A 17,500-nucleotide genomic window follows, 5' to 3' on the forward strand; every position below is an offset into this window, starting at 1 on the left:
GGGGGTGAAAGGAGGTCAAGAGAATCGGAGAATTTTTATCAACTAAGTCTTTCTCCTGAGATGTTGTACCTCTCTCAGCCCCAGTTGGCCCTGACAGGCAGAATAGAAGCCCACCCCGTAAAAAATTTAAAGTGTGTCGATACTGGTGTAAAATACCTCCATTTTGAAAAAAAGTGATTTTTCCTGTTCTTTCCCCAGGTTATCAGATATCTGTATTGGCTTCAACGGAGGCAAAGACTGCACGGTCTTGTTGCATTTGCTGTACGCCGTGGTCAAAAAGTAAGTAATTGTTGGATATCTGAGTAACAACAAGCAACTCCCTAACTTCGAACAGAGCTGTGCTAATTTAATTTGAATGTGATTAGGGTCGAAATAATAAACCTTGTTTAAAAATGCACATCAAAGAGACCGCCATTTTTGTACCGGTTTGGCAAATTTTAATAAGATTTTAGTATTTGAGCTACAGTCTAAATACTGAGTATGTATCTAGCTTTAGATTATTGTTGTTTATATTACTGTTCATATATATTATAATGCATGTGACTGTAAGCCTGCATGTGTGTGCATGTTTGTGTGTGTGTGTGTGTGTGTGTGTGTGTGTGTGTGTGTGTGTGTGTGTGTGTGTGTGTGTGTGTGTGTTGTGTGCGGTGAAACACCAACCCAATGTGCCAGGATCTGGACAATAAAGATGCATCTTATCTTCTCTTAATTGCCTTTAGTCTTGGCAAAAGAATTGATCCAAGTTGTTAATATATTCGTTTTCTGCTGTTGTTCTCACCTTCGCAGAAAATACCCTGACTACAAAGACAAGCTCCAGGCTTTGTATATCCGGAGTAGGTGCCCTTTTCCTGAGGTGGAAAAATTTGTGCAGATCTCTCGAGACAGGTAAAGTGTATGTGGCTAGTGGTGTGCTCCAAGCGTGTAACTAGATAACAATAATGTTAAATAGTATTCATACTGCACATTTCCATGTTTTAAAAAATTCTCAGTGGGCATTACATTCATAAAGATATCAAATTTTAAAGATTAATGGACATGTGTGTACATAAAACATAATAATATTATGTACAATATTATGTATATATGTATACAACATTTCTATGAGAAAATTAGTCACGGACTGAGCTTGGCAATGCGTTCACCCAAAAAAAAATGTAGAATGCAATAAAAGCTCACTAATGGTGGCAATAAAACTGAAACTTGAATGGCTACAGGCAGGTCAACTCTTTTTGTTGTTGTTCTAAGAGCATTTTCTAGGTCGATCTGCTGGTTCTCAATATCAATCAGAAGTTGGCATGCACTATAAATATGATAAAAGTACTGTGGTATTACAGGGAATGATATAACGAGGTTTGGCTGTATTCTTGTTGTTTTTTTATGTTGAGTAGAGTGAATTTGATTTAGTAGGTGAAAGTAAAGTGCGCACACACACACATACACATGCACACACACACACACACACACGCACACACACACACACACACACACCATTATTTTGAGCGTCTTGATTTGAGCATACTTGACCTTGAACCAAAATCCTTAGGTCACCACAGGGGGTCACAATGGGGCCACAACTATGGCTTACAAGGACAAAAAACTGGGATGTCATTGTCATGGTGCACAATGGCATGAGGTGGTGGTTATACTGTACTTTTACTGATAAATAATTCAGCTTATTTACCTCCCCCCCACCCCCCCACTTCCCCCCCCCACCCCCACACACACACACGCTTTCTAATGAAGAAAACAAGAAAACCTGTTCAGTTGGACAATTTTTGTTAATTTTTTTTCTAGGTACAACCTGGAAATGGTTCACTATGACGGAAGAATCAAAGAATGTTTGGGGACTTTGGCGGAGAAAAAGCCGAACATGAAGGCTGTCATCATGGGCACAAGAAGAACAGACCCTTATTCAGGTGAGTGGGTGGTTGGTGGGTGCTCTGGTGTTGTTTGATTCTTCTTTCCTATCAAACCTCTATCGTCTTTATCTCCCCTCCTTCTTTTTCTTGTTTGTTACTCTCTTGTAACACTTCTCATCTTCGGCACTTATATTACCTTATAGTGTTGCAAGTGCTGTAAAACTCTTACTTATAATCACTCCTTCTCCTCCTCCTCTTCCCCTGCCTCCTCCTCTGTCTTTTATTTCTTTTTTAAGTGCCAGATTTTAATCAGATATTGGAGGATCATGGATAGCTAATCATTTCTCTGCTTTGATGCTGTGCAAAAAAAATTACATGTGAGGCATCACAGTGAAGCCAGGCGCTTGTCAAAATATTGAAATTGAAGAAATCAGTCTTTTTCCACTTTTACGGAAATTTTGGTGGTATTTTTGTTTTGTGGCTCCACGCCTTTTAGGTCCAGTAGTGTCACTACGCAGTGGAATCAGGCACTCGTCAATTTTTGGGCTTGTGGGGTTATTAGTATCATCTTGACGCTAATTCATTTATTTTGCTTTCAATGAAAAAAGTATGCATTTATCTAGAATAGAAATAAAGATATTTACGATTGAAAGAGGTGAGGTTGCCTGGTTTCAGTGGGGAAATTAGCAAGAAAATAGCCTCCAAAGTTTGGCAACTCCAATAGCAAAAGAGTCCTTGAACCTCCTCAGATGTGGGTGGGTGTGTGTCTGTGTGTGTATTATTTTTTCTAACTTTCTGAATTATTGTTCATTACACCATTTCACATTTCAGTAATGTGGAAATAAATTGAAGCTAACAGCAAGAGCTTGATTTTGAATTGTACTGGCTTTCTGAGTCAGTGATAATTTGGCTTATTGTGACAAGGAAATTTATGATAATCAGTAAATGTTTTATTGATACTTTGACAGGATGTGACACTTCAAGTAGGAGCATTAGGAGAATGTATTTGTACAGTGGAGTCCACTTAAACTGAAAACAGCAAATCCAAAGACGGCAATTAACAGAAAGAAAAGAAAATTCCTGAATTTTTTTTCTTCTATTTGAGTAGTCCCTCGAAACCGAAAAACCCAGCTAAACCAAATAAATTCTGTCAATCCCTCTGATTTTATAAGATCTGTTTGAGAGGATTTCACTGTATGTATTTGTATTGAAATTTATTTACGAATGTGGTTGATTGTAATCTTAAAGTAATCGTGTCTGAAGTAACTTTAAATAGACACTCCCCCCTATCCCCACTACCTTTCACACCGACATTTGTGGTTGTGAGCTTTATTCTATTTCCTTCACCTGAATCTACTTCGAGAAATCACAAAAGGACCTCATTCATAAATTTCATTTGTTGATTTACTTTTTGTTGTTGCTATGCTGCTTGTGATTAATTCTATATTCATATTTGGTCGCTTTCAAGGGGGCTATCCCGAAAAATGTTGTTTTGAGAAAATCGAAGGTAAAGTTTTTGCCCCTTTTTCAGTTTCTTTAAAAGACAAGGAAAGTTTTCTCTATAACAAATACACACATCAATGAAACCAAACTTCTCCTATAGGTAGGGCAATGCTCACTTTTGGTGTAGGTCAAGATTTCTGGAAATCCCCCCCCCAAATCCGGGTTAGCCCGCTTGTCCTTAAAAGTGACCGTTTTGAGTCTTGGTGTGACGTTGTCGATTCAATTCAGACCTTCCACCAGTTTCTTTAAAATTGTTTTTTGTTTTTATTCCGGATGAAATTTCCATACTTCGTTTTGTTTTGTTGTCCTTTTTCAAGTTTTTTGTTGTAAGTTAGGGGGGGGGAAAAAACGTGACTTGATTAGCAAAAACGCTATAATCGGATAATCGGATTGCCATCCTGCTACTCTCTAAAAAGAGAGAATTATCAGAAATTCCAGAAGCTATGGAAAATGCTTTATCTTCAATCTCTGATTGACTGTACTTAGTGAATTATTTCTGGTAGTGTTGGTACAGCATAGTTCTTTAATTGCGATTTTGGATGAAGTTAATTCTAGCTATGAATTATAGTTGCATTGATTCCTATTTATCCCATCTATGAGCTTTAAAACTGAAGCCAGGGTAGTAATTAATAGTAATGATGATAATTATAAAGATCTTTTCTTTAACGCCCACTCCTTGGTGGCTTTAGGCGCTCTACAACAAAATAACATTTAGACAGTTTTCACAAAATGACAGATTTTATACATACTGGTCCTTTTATTGTACGACACATTTTAGTTTCTCTTTTAGTTTTTTAGTTTTAGTAGAGGTTTTACGGCCCTCGCAACTGCATAAGGTCATATGAGCGCCAGAGATTAGAGGTGTTACAAGAAAGTAACAAACATAAAAAAGAAGAAGGGGAGATAAGAACGATAGATGTTTGATAGGAAAGAAGAAACACACTACACCAAAGCACCCGCCAACGGCCCACAGTTTCTCTTTAGCAAAATATAGAACAAGTCATATCTTTGGCTAGCTGTTCAGATGTACTGAGCCCAAAGCTTTGAAACATTTTTAAATTGCAGTATCTTAACACCTGTTCAATTGGCTGCATGTGCTCGAGTTTGTAGAAATTCAAATTTTAAAGTTTGAAAAAGCAATAAAAGAAACATAAGGAAGGCACAATTGTTAAAAGGTGAGCCGTCAAAGTCTGACTCCCTGTAAAGATTTCTCTGTTGACACCTACCCCTTGGCGCTCTTATGACCTTATTCAGTTGCGAGCGCCGTAAAACCCTCTACTATTAAAAAAAAGAGTTTCATGTTTTTGTCAACTACCAGCTGAAGAAGATGATGAGGTGGAGCAAGCATTAAGAACTGTCTTTGTCAGCTACAATAACAAAATAACAAAGTGAGGGAAATACCCTGGTAGGGAAAGAGTGAGATATAATATATATGTCATTATCCGTCACCAGGTCACCTGAAGGAGTTCTCCATGACAGACCCGGACTGGCCCCAGTTCATGCGTGTGAACCCCGTGCTGGAGTGGCACTACAAGCATGTGTGGAGGTTCCTGCGGCAGCTCTGTCTTCCCTACTGCAGCCTCTACGACCAGGGGTGAGCACTCTTGTTGGTCTTCTCCTTCTTCGTTTTCGTTTTATGTTTTAGTGAGAATTTTCTAATATTTGCAAAATAATTAAGGTCAAATAAGTGCCGAAGATTAGAGGTGTTACAAGAGAGAAGCCAACACAAAAATAAGAAGGAGAGGAGATAAGGACAATAGATGTTTGATTGAAAAGAAGGAGCAAACCACACCAGAGTTCCCACCAGCCACCCGCTTTTGCTTCTTACTATTTGTCCTGTAGGGCAACAATTTTATACACAACTTGGCCAAACTACAGAATTTTCTAAGGCAACTTCTGCTTCCTTGCCCTACCACAGACAATACCCTATACATTTACCTGTTCTGCAACAAAGAACAAATGGTCGCTTTTAAGGACGAGCGGGCTAACCCAGATTTCGGGTGTTTCCAGAAATCTTGACCTACACCAAAAGTGGGCTTTGTCCTACCTGTAGGAGAAGTTCGGTTTCAGTGGTGTGTATATTTGTTTAGTTATAGAGAAAACTCTGCTTGACTTTCAAAGAAGTGAACAAGGGGCAAAAACTTTACCTTCGATTTTCTCAAAACAGCATTTTTCTGGATAGCCCCCCTTGCGCTTAAAAGGAATCAAATGTTGAAGAGCTCCACCTTTTTTAACGTTGCATCTCGCGGAAAGGGGCATGCTCAAAAACTGCTGGATTTACAACAATAACAACAACAACAACAACAACAATAAACATATTACAAATTGATCTAGTGCATTCCGTGATGTAAAACATTCTACCTTGTGGCAAACCAATTCAATTTCCTTTTTTATTTTTTTTACGCGCCTATTTATACACTGTAGATGGAGACATAACATAAACAATGCATACATATATCATATCATGTAAGATATCGTGGTGAAATCAGGCGCTCGTCAAGATAGTGGAATCGAAGAAACTGGTATTAATTTATTTGTCCTTTTGTCAATTTTTGTCAAATTTTTGTGGTTTTTTTTTAGCTCAGCACCTTTTATATCCCTGTAAAATCACATTTCTGTGTCGATTTTAGTGAGGGAGGGAAGGATGTGAAAAAGAGATTACTCTGCCACCAGCTGACAAAACGCCTTTTTTTTCTTCACAGCTGTTTCGAGAAAAAGACGGGTTTTTTTGTCAGTGTAACCATTTAAAATTAAGAGTAATTTCATAATTTCAATTCTAATTTATTCAAAAACTAGTCACAGTTTCACTTTCATTTTTTTTCCTCACAAGTAGGGTACCTGATCAGGCTTTCGATTTAGCAAATATAAAGCTTTGGCCCCGAAATGAAAAAAAAGGCGTTTTGTCAGCTTACGCCAGTACTATGGAGGCAAGTTTTACATGTTTCAAAGGCTTTTCAGCAGCAAATTTTATTTTTTCCCCTCACACTGTTTACCACTATGCCTTCTTTATTTAAATGTTCCATGTTGTTCCTCCTGTCCCCTGCCCTGCCCTTTCCCAATCCTTTCCCTTTCCCCCATTCACCCTGCCTTCGCCCATCCCATCCTTAATCCTGTCCCATTCTTTCCCCCATCCCATCCCCCATCCTGTCCCCTCCCCAAACTCTTCCCCAATCCCATCTTTCCCCAATCCTGTCCATTCCCATCCCTTCCCCCATCCCATCCCCCATCCTGTCCCATCCCCAAACCATTCCTCAATCCCATCTTTCCCCCATCCCATCCCCAATCCTGTCCATTCCCATCCCCATATATATATCTGTCCCATCCCATCCCCAATCCTGTCCTATCCCTTCCCCCCATCCCATCCCCAATCCTGTCCTATCCCTTCCCCCCATCCCATCCCCAATCCTGTCCCATCCCCAAACCATTCCTCAATCCCATCTTTCCCCATTCCCATCTTTCCCCAATCCTGTCCATTCCCATCCCCATATCTGTCCCATCCCATCCCCAATCCTGTCCTATACCTTCCCCCCATCCCATCCCCAATCCCATCTTTCCCCATTTCCATCTTTCCCCATTCCCATCTTCCCCCATTCCCGGCCCACGTCAGGTACACATCTCTGGGCAGCATGGACAACACCCACCCTAACCCTCTGCTGCAGTACGTGGACGAGAGAGGCATCCTCACATACAAACCGGCCTACATGCTGGAGCGAGGCGAGAGCGAGAGGGATGGACGGAATAAATAAGGATTGACTGAATAAATGAGGGATGGACAGAATAAATAAGGACTGACTGTATAAATGAGGGATGAACGGAATAAATGAGGACGAACAATGTTGTAGATTTTGCTTTATGTGGAATTATTATGGTTGAGAAATGTTACTTTGTAATGTGGTATACGGTAACAGTATACGTGAGAAATATACAATGTTATATGATCTTGGTACTAGTATACATGAGAAAGATGTATATACAATGTCATATAATCTGTTTTATTGCAGGCCTGTGATAAGAGAAGTAAAATCTGATCTGTTGAAAAATTGAAAGTACAGGGTACTTTAATTTATTTTATGGGGTAAATGAGATTTTTAGCTCACAGGTATCATTCATTGTGTGTTCTGAAAGAAACAGTGATTAATTGATTAATTGCAGATGCTTTATATCAGTTAAACGCCCCCATTGACACTATTTAGGCCATTTTAAGGAGTGCTTTGTTGACCCTGCATGTCAGGGCTACCCCAGGCTAAGAGGGACACATCGATACATCCCTGAAGACGGACGGAAAAACTCGGTAAAAATTTTCCCCACACGTTAATCAAAATCACATCTGCTGCCTGTGACTGGACGGTACCTAACCACTACAGCACCGGTACTGGTAAAGAAACAGTATGCTCAGAAGTGTTCTGGTTTATTGAATATACTAATTATATTAACCTAAGGTTTAGTTAATACGCATGACATTATTGAAATCTTTTTTTTTCTATTTTTTATTTTTAAGAATGAGTATGGTTCCCGGTGGCAGAAAATGCCAAATGTCTTGGGTAGTCCTAAACTGATGTTGTGAGGTGAACATAATCGAGCCTGTGTACTCTACTGCCCTAAGCTGACAAAACGCCTTTTTTTTTTCATTTTTGCGCCAAAGTTTTTTATTTTGCTAAATCAAAAGCCTGATCAGTTACCCTACTTGTGTGAAAAATCAAAGTCAAATTGTGACTAGTTTTTTAATAGATTAGTATTCAAATTTCGGAATCTCTCTATTTTTAAATGGTTACACTGATTAAAAAAACTTTTTTTCTCGAAACTGTTGTGAAGATTTCTTATTCACAGCAGTTTCGAAATAAAAAGGCGTTTTGTCAGTGTAACCATTTTGAAAAGGCGTTCTTCCGAAATTTGAATGCTGTTTTATTCATAAGCGAATAAAAAATTTGGCGCAAAAAATGGAAAAAAAATGGCGTTTGTCAACTTAGGGCAGTATAATAACTGTAAAAGACAAGCCTTGAGTCACAATGCTGTATGTCTTCAAAAAGATTTTTGTTTTAGCAGTTTGGTTTATTTCAAGATTTTTGGTTTATGATGAGTCTTTGCTGGCTGCTCTCACTTGCTGCAGAAAATAAGGAATTTGGAGGAAAGTTCTTCGGGAAGACCAAGATTGGAAGAAATGATACGTAAAAAATTTGGTGCTTTACTGATAAACTCCCGGTCTACAATTTCTTGTTTGTTTAAATATGTCATGGCTTCAGCTTCTTGCTGAAGTCGGCCATGTTGGTTTTCCTGCTCAGTCGATGGATGTAAACAGAGGTCTCAACTCTTGTCCTTACCGGACTGTTTTCCTCACTTTGTTGACCAAGCCATTTTTGTGGCCATTATTTTTTCTTGACTAATCAGAAAAATTATCATTTCTTTTAGAGAACCTCAAATACATTGTATGTCAGAATGCAGATAAACAAGTTTCATATCAGACAGTTCAATGACAAAATAATAATCTGGGCATTATAATATGTGAGGCATCGTGGTGAAATCAGGCGCTCGTCAGAATAATGAAATCCGAGAAATCAGCATTTTTCGGCCAGTTTGGAGACTTTTTTCGAATTTTTTTTGTTTTAGCTCAACACCTTGTATGTCCTTTCGAAAACACTTTTATGTGTAGATTTTGTTGAAAAACATTGATTTAAGGCACAAAAAATGTAAATTTGCAGTTGCCAAGTACTCTTAAGCTATGGAAGTCACCAAACTTTGGCGGCCATTTTCTCTCTAATTTTACTTCTGAAACCAGGCAATCCCCTCCTCCTTCAGTAGCAAATATCTCGACTTCTATTCAAGATCAATGGATGGTTTTTTCATCAAAAGTGGGGGAAATAAACTACCATTAAGATGGTACCTATAACTCCATATGTCCCAAAATTGAGGAGCGCCTGTATCCACCACCTCGTGACACATATCGTGGTTTGTGTGAATCTGAAGTTACTGGAGAGAGAGAGAAAAAGAATTTGGAAGGATTGTTGTACGTTTATAATGGGCCGGTGTGTATGAAACGTGTTATTGTGTGTAAGCTGTTGAAATTTTATTTTGTTGTAAAGTGCCTAGAGCCTGTATGGAGTGGGCTGCCCACATAAAAAAAAATATAGTTACTATATGCAGTTTTTACAAATTTTTTTGGGACAACCAAAATACTGAATATTGTTACCAAGAAAACAACTTTTTGAAAACATCCTGGGTCAATATTTAAAAAAATATAATTTTGATAATAACTTCCTTATTTTCTTTAAAGCAAATGTTTTATTGGTAACAATATTCAGTTGTTTTTTTTTTGGCTCTCCTGCAAAATTGTAAAAACTGCCCGTGTACTATTTAGAAATGACGGCAGAACAGTGATCTTTATTATTGCTATTATTATTATTATCATTATTATTTATTGTATACATTTTATTTTTTCTTTAAATTTTATTATCATTATCTTTTTTTCATTATTATTAGTTTTATTATCATATTATTATTATTTTTATTTTGACTTTTGGCAATACAAACTTGGGTCATATGAGTTCACAAAATGTGGCTGGTGGAAGGGAATGAGTTAAAATATTTCCAAAGATTATTTTTTGCTTTTGTTTGATGCCTGATGCTGGTCTTATGTTTTTTAGGAAAGCCTTTGGTCCATGTGTGGGTCATGTACTTTGTTTTATCTCCTTTTGGAATTACGAAGGTTGGCTATATCTCTGAGAGAGAAATTTAGACGATGTGGAATATATTTATGCGGTATGTGAATGAATGATTAGGAGATGAAGTGATGAAAAAAATTGATAAAACTTTTTAAAAAGAGAGAATAGAATCTATTTTTATCCGAAAGGAATATGAGATTTGTTTGTTCATTTTGAAATTTGTCATTTCATTCAGAGATATTGTCTTCAGTTTTATTGAGGAAACTCATGATGAATTGTGTTTATTGTGTATTGTAATAAGTCACAGTGTTTGCTCATGCAGTATCTGTTTGTCCGTTATTACTTTTTACAATACACAATAAAAACTTGAGGGAGGCTTTTTACATGCATGCTAATTGCTTTACTTTTGAAAGGATATTTTTTCTTTTATACTAATTAGTTATTTTTAGTTCTTATGGTTGAGGTGAAAGTTTTCTCCAGTTTTTCCTTTTGCTGTCGTAAGTAAGGGTTCTTTGAGTTTGAGTAATGAAATCAAAATACAGTAGAGTCCGCTTAAACCGACATCTGTAGTCTGTCCTCAGAGAAAGTTGTATTTGAAATGAGTAAAAGTTGCAAAAAGTTGCAAGAAAAATCAACAAAAGTTGCGAGAAAAGTTACAAGACGTGTATAGCTAAAAATGTCATGGAATTATTGGAATACATTGTTGATATGCTCATTGCAACCAAAGTAACCAACGTGAGTTTTGCGGGTTGCACGCGCGAATTTCTCTGAGGACAGTGTAGTGCTACCGGGTTGTCGTCGGATTAGTCTTGATTTTGGTTTAGAGAGATTTCTCAAATAGCAAGAAAGAAATCGGGGATGTATTAATTTCTTTTGGTTTGCCGCTGTTTTTGGATTAAACTTGTTTGGTTTAAGCAGCCTCCACCGTCAGGGTCCGTACGGGTCGTGGAAAACTGGGAAGCTCTTGGAATGTTGTTTTTATTTACCAAGACATGGAAAACTCTTGGAATTTTGGTAAACTGGCATGCTTGTAATATGACCTTATGCAGTTGTGAGCGCCGTTAAACCTTACTAAAACTAAAACTAGCATTTCAGGCATTCTTGAACTTTTACAGTCTTAACCTTTGGACCCAAGGCGCACCCTGTTTTGTACTATACGAGTGTGCAGCATTTCTCAGTCAGCGTGAAAAATGAAAATATTGTTTCTTAAGAAGTTAGTTCAGTTTTCAACCCTTGATCTTGATGCTTTACGAAAAAAATTTCAATTTTCACAGTATTTTGTCGATATGATAGCTGGTCTCTCAGATTGTTATTTTTCTTGTTTAAACAGAATGAAGGTTCAGTTCTGAGCTGCAGCTTCTCTACCTACCAGATGTTTTGTAATTAAATAAAGTGAGTCAACTAGACTTGTATAATAAGAAACTTGTTTCTGTGTTGTGATTATTTATTACTAAATTGTTACGACTAATTTCAGGGGTGGTTATAGGCCAATTCGTAGGAGGACGCTACTAGTAGATCCCACAGGTACTTCTTTTCTTTATTGTTTCTGTCCATCATCTTGCTTTCCCACTGCACTAAATGACTAAATGATCATTTTTGTAGCTGTGCTTCTCTTTACTCAAACTCACACAGAAAACAGGCTGATTCAACGTGAATCATTTGACATTTGTCACCAACGGCGTGAAAGTTCTTTAAATCAACTCACAGTATCTGACAGAACATTGAACATTTTAGTTTGTGTCATTGATGATGCCAGATGCGCAGTCTTTGACTTTGACAAATAAACAATTATCGCAATATTGTGTACTTGTAATTTTAGCCTAGAGCAGTGGTTCTTAACATGGATTCAATCAAACCCCAGGGACTTTGGGAGTCGGTCTGTGTGATACAATGGGGTGTCAAGACATTAACATTGTATGTGTAGGCTTCTAATTGTGTGTGTGTGTGAGTGTGTCTTACATTACAAGCATCAGAATGCGAACGTAGCCATAGAACACTTGCATCTGTTGTGTAGCTGTTAGTGGTTAGATGTTTTGCTGTCTCACGGACTGATGCAGGAGACTGGAGATGAATTCCAGAGTGGGGAGAATCTTTATCAAGTGTCTTGGGCTTTCCGCTGGGATGTTTCCCTCTCAATCTGGGTTAGTCGTAACAAGCAGGGTCAAAAGCCCACCATATAAAATAATATAAGTTATCCTGTAAGTTGTGTCTGTGTCGATGGAGTTGTAAAAACACCTATGTTTAAAAGAAAAAATCAAGACACGAAACAGATGACTCACATTAAGGATTGATGATGCCAGCACATGAAAAAGTGATAAAAGTGAAAGATCAGACACAAGAATGTGTGTTTTTGTACTCCAAACACATCTAATATTCCTGTACGCATATTTAAATCATACTGATGGAATTGGAACAATCTTTTTTAGTCCGAGAAATTGACACTAAACTCATCCAAATTGGACAAAATTATTATAAAAAGTTAACCCTTAAAAAATTTGCTTATAATCTAGCCAGTTTGGGATACTTTGATAAAGACAGAATTTCATTTTCTGTCATCCCCTTGAAAGAAAACGATTTCTCAACAACGTACCATGATAAATAGGATGTATCTCTGAATAAACATCCCTCTGACTCTGAGTCTGAGGCATGCATAAAATAAATCTTCCAAATACTTCCATGCACGTCAAAACTCTAGACAACTGAAAGTCATATTGTTATGTATCTTTATTCATCATCACATTTTTTATAATAAATCTCTGCAAATATAACATAACACAAGGCAAATTGCAATTTCATACACTGTGCTTCAAAAAGACGATACCACTTTCAACAAATCCTCTCAAAGGAGAAGTTACCACCATCTTTTCAAAACAACACATGCTGTAACAAAACAAAAAGACAACAATTTCTGCCAGACCTCTACTACTACTATACATGTTCTTCCTCACGGAGTCCTTCCCACGTCCTCTCCCTCCCCCTCCTCAACTCTCGCATCTCTCTCTGCTGTAACAAAACAAAAAGACAACAATTTCTGCCAGACCTCTACTATACATGTTCTTCCTCACGGAGTCCTTCCCACGTCCTCTCCCTCCCCCTCCTCAACTCTCGCATCTCTCTCTCTGCTGTAACAAAACAAAAAGACAACAATTTCTGCCAGACCTCTACTATACATGTTCTTCCTCACGGAGTCCTTCCCACGTCCTCTCCCTCCCCCTCCTCAACTCTCGCGTCTCTCTCTCTCTGCTGTAACAAAACAAAAAGACAACAATTTCTGCCAGACCTCTACTATACATGTTCTTCCTCACGGAGTCCTTCCCACGTCCTCTCCCTCCCCCTCCTCAACTCTCGCATCTCTCTCTCTGCTGTAACAAAACAAAAAGACAACAATTTCTGTCAGACGTCTATAACTCTATACATTTCCTTCCTCAAGGAGTCCATCCTCATCCTCTCTCTCCTCCTCCCCCTCCTCAACTCCCGCGTCACTCCCCGCGTCCCCAAGGACTTCCCCTCCTTCCGACAAGCTCTGTTTTTGTTTTTTCTTCTCCTTTTCCTCCAGCTGCCCCATAACCTCGATCACCTTGAGCTGCACTTGTTGTAACCTCTGCTCCAGCTCTTCCGTCTTCTCCTGGACTCTCTTCACTTCTCTCTGCGTGTTGTACAGCCGTTCTCCCATGCTTGTGGACGCAAACTCCATGCCTGGGGATGGAAATCGAGGCAGAAAAAAACTTGATGAAGGACAGAGAGTTCACTGTACTGTGCTGTATTTTAAATTGTTTATCTGATTTGTTGTCAAAGTCTAAGATCCGATGACCATTTTTTGACAAATTGAATGCCCGCCTCCTGAATGATCTAAATTGTGTGTAGACATATCTACATCATTTTTTTAAAATTGAATGCTTTTTTACTTTTGCCTTTCCTACTTCAACTTCAAACATTCACACATATTATTTTAGTACACCCACCCACCCACACACACGCACGCACGCACACTCACACACTCGTGCCCATGTTCCGTATACTATTCAGTCTGCTTAAACCGAACACGGCTAATAAATGTGGAAACAGCCACAACCAGAAAGGAAATAGAATCCGTGACTTTTTTCCCTTCACTATTTGAGCAATTTGTCTAAACAGAAAACACGGCTAACCTGAATCAAATCTGAGGAGAGTAATAGATCTGAAGAATGAAGCCTTTTTAGCTCACACTCATCTAATATCTCAGAATAGAGGTGCTACTCTACTATTTCCAAAAATAACTTTGAATTCACCATTCATGGTAAATAGCATGATGAATAAGGCAATAATATACTGCTTTTTTCAGAGAATTTCTCTATTGAAAGCTGAAATTAACTATTTAGTCTGGCCTTTTTTTTAATGCATTTATAATTAAATTGCTACATGTCGACTTTGTGTTTAAAAAAGAATAAAATAATAAGAGTAACAAGTCTAGCTCTTGGACTCATCCAAATGATCATCCACCAGGTAGAGAACCTAACTTGCTTGACTCTGTTTGCCAGCCCAAACACTCTAAACAAGAAAAAAGCTGGGGCCACAACACCCAGACATACAGGGAAAACAAGTAAAATTGACACAGCACTAAAAGCTGTAAAAAAAAAGAGATGACTGCTAATTTTGAGCAGTCAAAAATACACAGACAACTACGTTCACTTGGAGCAACCAGATTAGACATACAGTCAAACTCGGATATATAATAGGACAGACGGGACCGGCAGTTTTTCCTCCCCGTTATAAGCAATATAAGCGAGTCCTGTTATAACTGTTATCACAAGGGAAACTACCAGTACCATTGCACCTTCAGCTTGCTGTGTATATTCAATTACCGCAGATCCTTTTCCAGTGGACTGCTTCGCTGACACTGAGACGGAATCGATCAGTAACCCTAACACTATGGGGGGGAGGGGGGTATGCGTTTGAAAGTTCGTGTTTAGGCAAGTGATCATACCAAAAAAAAAAGGCAAAATGTCTTGGTTGGGACAAATTTTTCATAATTTGACAGATCGAAAGCAAGTTCACGCACTCCAAGATCACTGTTATATATATCTGAGTCTGCACAAATTGATGAACCCTGTTATAGCCAGGTTCATATTACTTACATTTATAGAGAAAAAAAAAATCGGGATTTGATATATCACTGTTATATCCAAGTTCCTGTAATAACAGAGGCTGTTATAAATGGACTGGACTGTACAGTACAGCAGGCTTACCTGTGGCAAAGGCAACTTCAGCAGTAGCGTCCGCCAACTTTTCAGCACTCGCGAAGAGAAGTTCCAAATCCTTTGGGGGGAAAAAAAAGATGACATTGCAACACGAATGTAAGATCTATTCTACTCTCACTTCAATGTAATATTCAACTTACAACACAAGCATAATGAAGACTACTAGTTCTAATACATTATAATAAATGTTATAGCTCAACCAGAAATAAATCTAAGGAGCAAAGATCTAGGATTGAGTCCTGGAAACTTTACGCAATAAAACGCTAATAGTTCCTGTAATTACACCTGGTTTAAATCTTGAATTTGACGTGAGGGATAATGATAATATAAAGAAAAGTCCGCAGATACACTCATGCTAGAGTCAAAAAGCAAACATTAAGACTTGTCTAGAGTCATAAAATAACAGACAAATAATGAGCAACTACACACAGTTTAGCATGCACATCGCAAATATATTTTCAGGTCCTGATTTTTTCGTTGGTGATGTATACATTTTATATTCCTTGTATTTTTAAAACAGGCACACAGCAAAATTAATCCAAAACGAAAAGATTTCTGCTTTCCGTCAATTTTGATATGGCATAACGGTGTACCTGCTTCCTGCGTCTGACTTTGTCTATCTCATAGCCAGCTCTTCAAACATTCTGACTACACAAAAGGTTACACATCATGCAGTATAGTGGTGTACCTGCTTCCTGCGTTTGATTTTGTTATGGTATAACAGTGTACCTGTTTCCTCCGTTTGGTCTATCTATCATACGCCGTGATATAATGGTGTACCTGCTTCCTCCGTGTGACTCTGTCTATCTATCAAACGCTATAATATAACAGTGTACCTGTTTCCTCCGTTTGACTTTGTCTATCTCGAGGCGGGTCTCCAGAATGATGTCGGCCATCCTCTCCTCCTCGGCCTTGTGGCCCACCACCTGCAGCTGGTACTCTATCAACTTGACCATCAGATCCATCAGCTGGGGGGAAAGTACAGAAGGTACAGGGGGTGAAAATGATCCACTGTCAAACCATCTCATCCACAACATAATATATTTGGGTAGACGATAATACCTTCACAGAATAAGTTCTTATGAACTGATAGTCTTTGGCATGATTTGACCTTAAAACGTTCCCACGAGAAATGCTTATTTGAAATCTAATTGAAACTGAATGCAGGAGTAGGGTTGTTGCAAGTTCCCTACAATTTAGACTCCACACATAAAAGCAGTATGCCTGGCCATCAACATGAAGCAGCATTTTCAGAATTTGCTGAAACAATAGAAACAAACTATGAAAATGCACAATAACAAAGGTACTGTATTAACAATACAATGGTCTAAATGTTACACACAACATTCTAGCTTAATGTCGCAAGAAGTTAGAAGTTCATCCAAAGAAAATTTGCTTCCTTTAATTTTATAAAGTAATTTTGAAAACTTATCTCTCAAATCTGAAAAGATGTTAGTAGTAGCAAAAATTTCTTTTCATCTTGCAAAGTAATCTCGTTAACCTCAATTGTAGGTTGTCAAGATTCAGTAACTCATTTTGCTCTGTTGATGCTAAACTTAATAAGGATTCATAGAAAATCAATACCATTAAAACCATAATATGGGTTAGGAAAATAAATGTGAGTGGGTACAGGCCCGTGATGGAAGTAAAACTCCACACAGCAGCAAAGAAATGTCAAGTGAAATGATATTTTACTGATGCAACTAAAGTGGCATTGAAACAGAATAAAAGTAATAGGTCTTTTTATGCTTGAATGCTACCAAAAGTGTTCAATAAAACAATAAACAACCTTCAAAATAACAACCAAAAAAACCCAAGGACACTCTCAGTAACAAAGTCCAGTCCTCCTCATCCTTACATCCTTGTATTCTTCCTCAATCCTGAAGATGGCATAAACAGTCTGAGACAAGACAGCTGACGACGAGTCCACTGCCATCCCGGCCGCGTTCTTCAGGCATTCTGGGGTCTTCAGGCGAGGGTCATTGGGTTCAAAAGTCTGCACAATGAGAGAATTAAACTATTATTTGCAACAGTTCAGTAATGAAGACATAATATACATCATGTACACAATACCAACTCGGTACATAATTCAAGTTATATGAATAAGATGCTAAAGACATGAATAAGCAACAAAGAAAAGATAGAGATGAATTTTAACACAAGCCATCAAACTACAGGCCGCCAGAAAATTGTTTCTCCCAATGTTACAACGGACAACACCTTACTACAGCTAAAAACAAACTGA

The 17,500-nt window shown here is 38.1% G+C and overlaps 2 protein-coding genes across 2 annotated transcripts in view; one reads left to right on the top strand and one right to left on the bottom strand.

Annotated features, from left to right (window-relative positions):
- The window catches only part of LOC101846252 (FAD synthase), a gene marked incomplete in the record, with an annotated part of 22,533 nt that extends 15,125 nt beyond the window's left edge, over positions 1–7,408 (top strand). The window contains 5 exon segments of the mRNA XM_013089031.2: positions 199–279; positions 787–885; positions 1,795–1,916; positions 4,815–4,956; positions 6,970–7,408. Coding sequence (XP_012944485.2) covers positions 199–279; positions 787–885; positions 1,795–1,916; positions 4,815–4,956; positions 6,970–7,108 — 583 coding nt within the window.
- Positions 7,409–12,723: 5,315 nt separating this feature from the next.
- LOC101845360 overlaps positions 12,724–17,500 on the bottom strand; it is a 6,175-nt gene continuing 1,398 nt past the window's right edge. The window contains exons 2-5 of the mRNA XM_005110173.3: positions 17,114–17,251; positions 16,092–16,223; positions 15,244–15,313; positions 12,724–13,714 (exon numbers count right to left, since the gene is read on the bottom strand). Of these exons, the coding sequence (XP_005110230.1) occupies positions 13,428–13,714; positions 15,244–15,313; positions 16,092–16,223; positions 17,114–17,251 (627 nt within the window). The 3' untranslated portion in view covers positions 12,724–13,427. The remainder of the gene's footprint in view (positions 13,715–15,243; positions 15,314–16,091; positions 16,224–17,113; positions 17,252–17,500) is intronic.

Source organism: Aplysia californica, unplaced genomic scaffold (genome assembly GCF_000002075.1).
Source record: "Aplysia californica isolate F4 #8 unplaced genomic scaffold, AplCal3.0 scaffold00861, whole genome shotgun sequence".
In the NCBI taxonomy this organism is placed as follows: Eukaryota; Metazoa; Mollusca; class Gastropoda; order Aplysiida; family Aplysiidae; genus Aplysia; species Aplysia californica.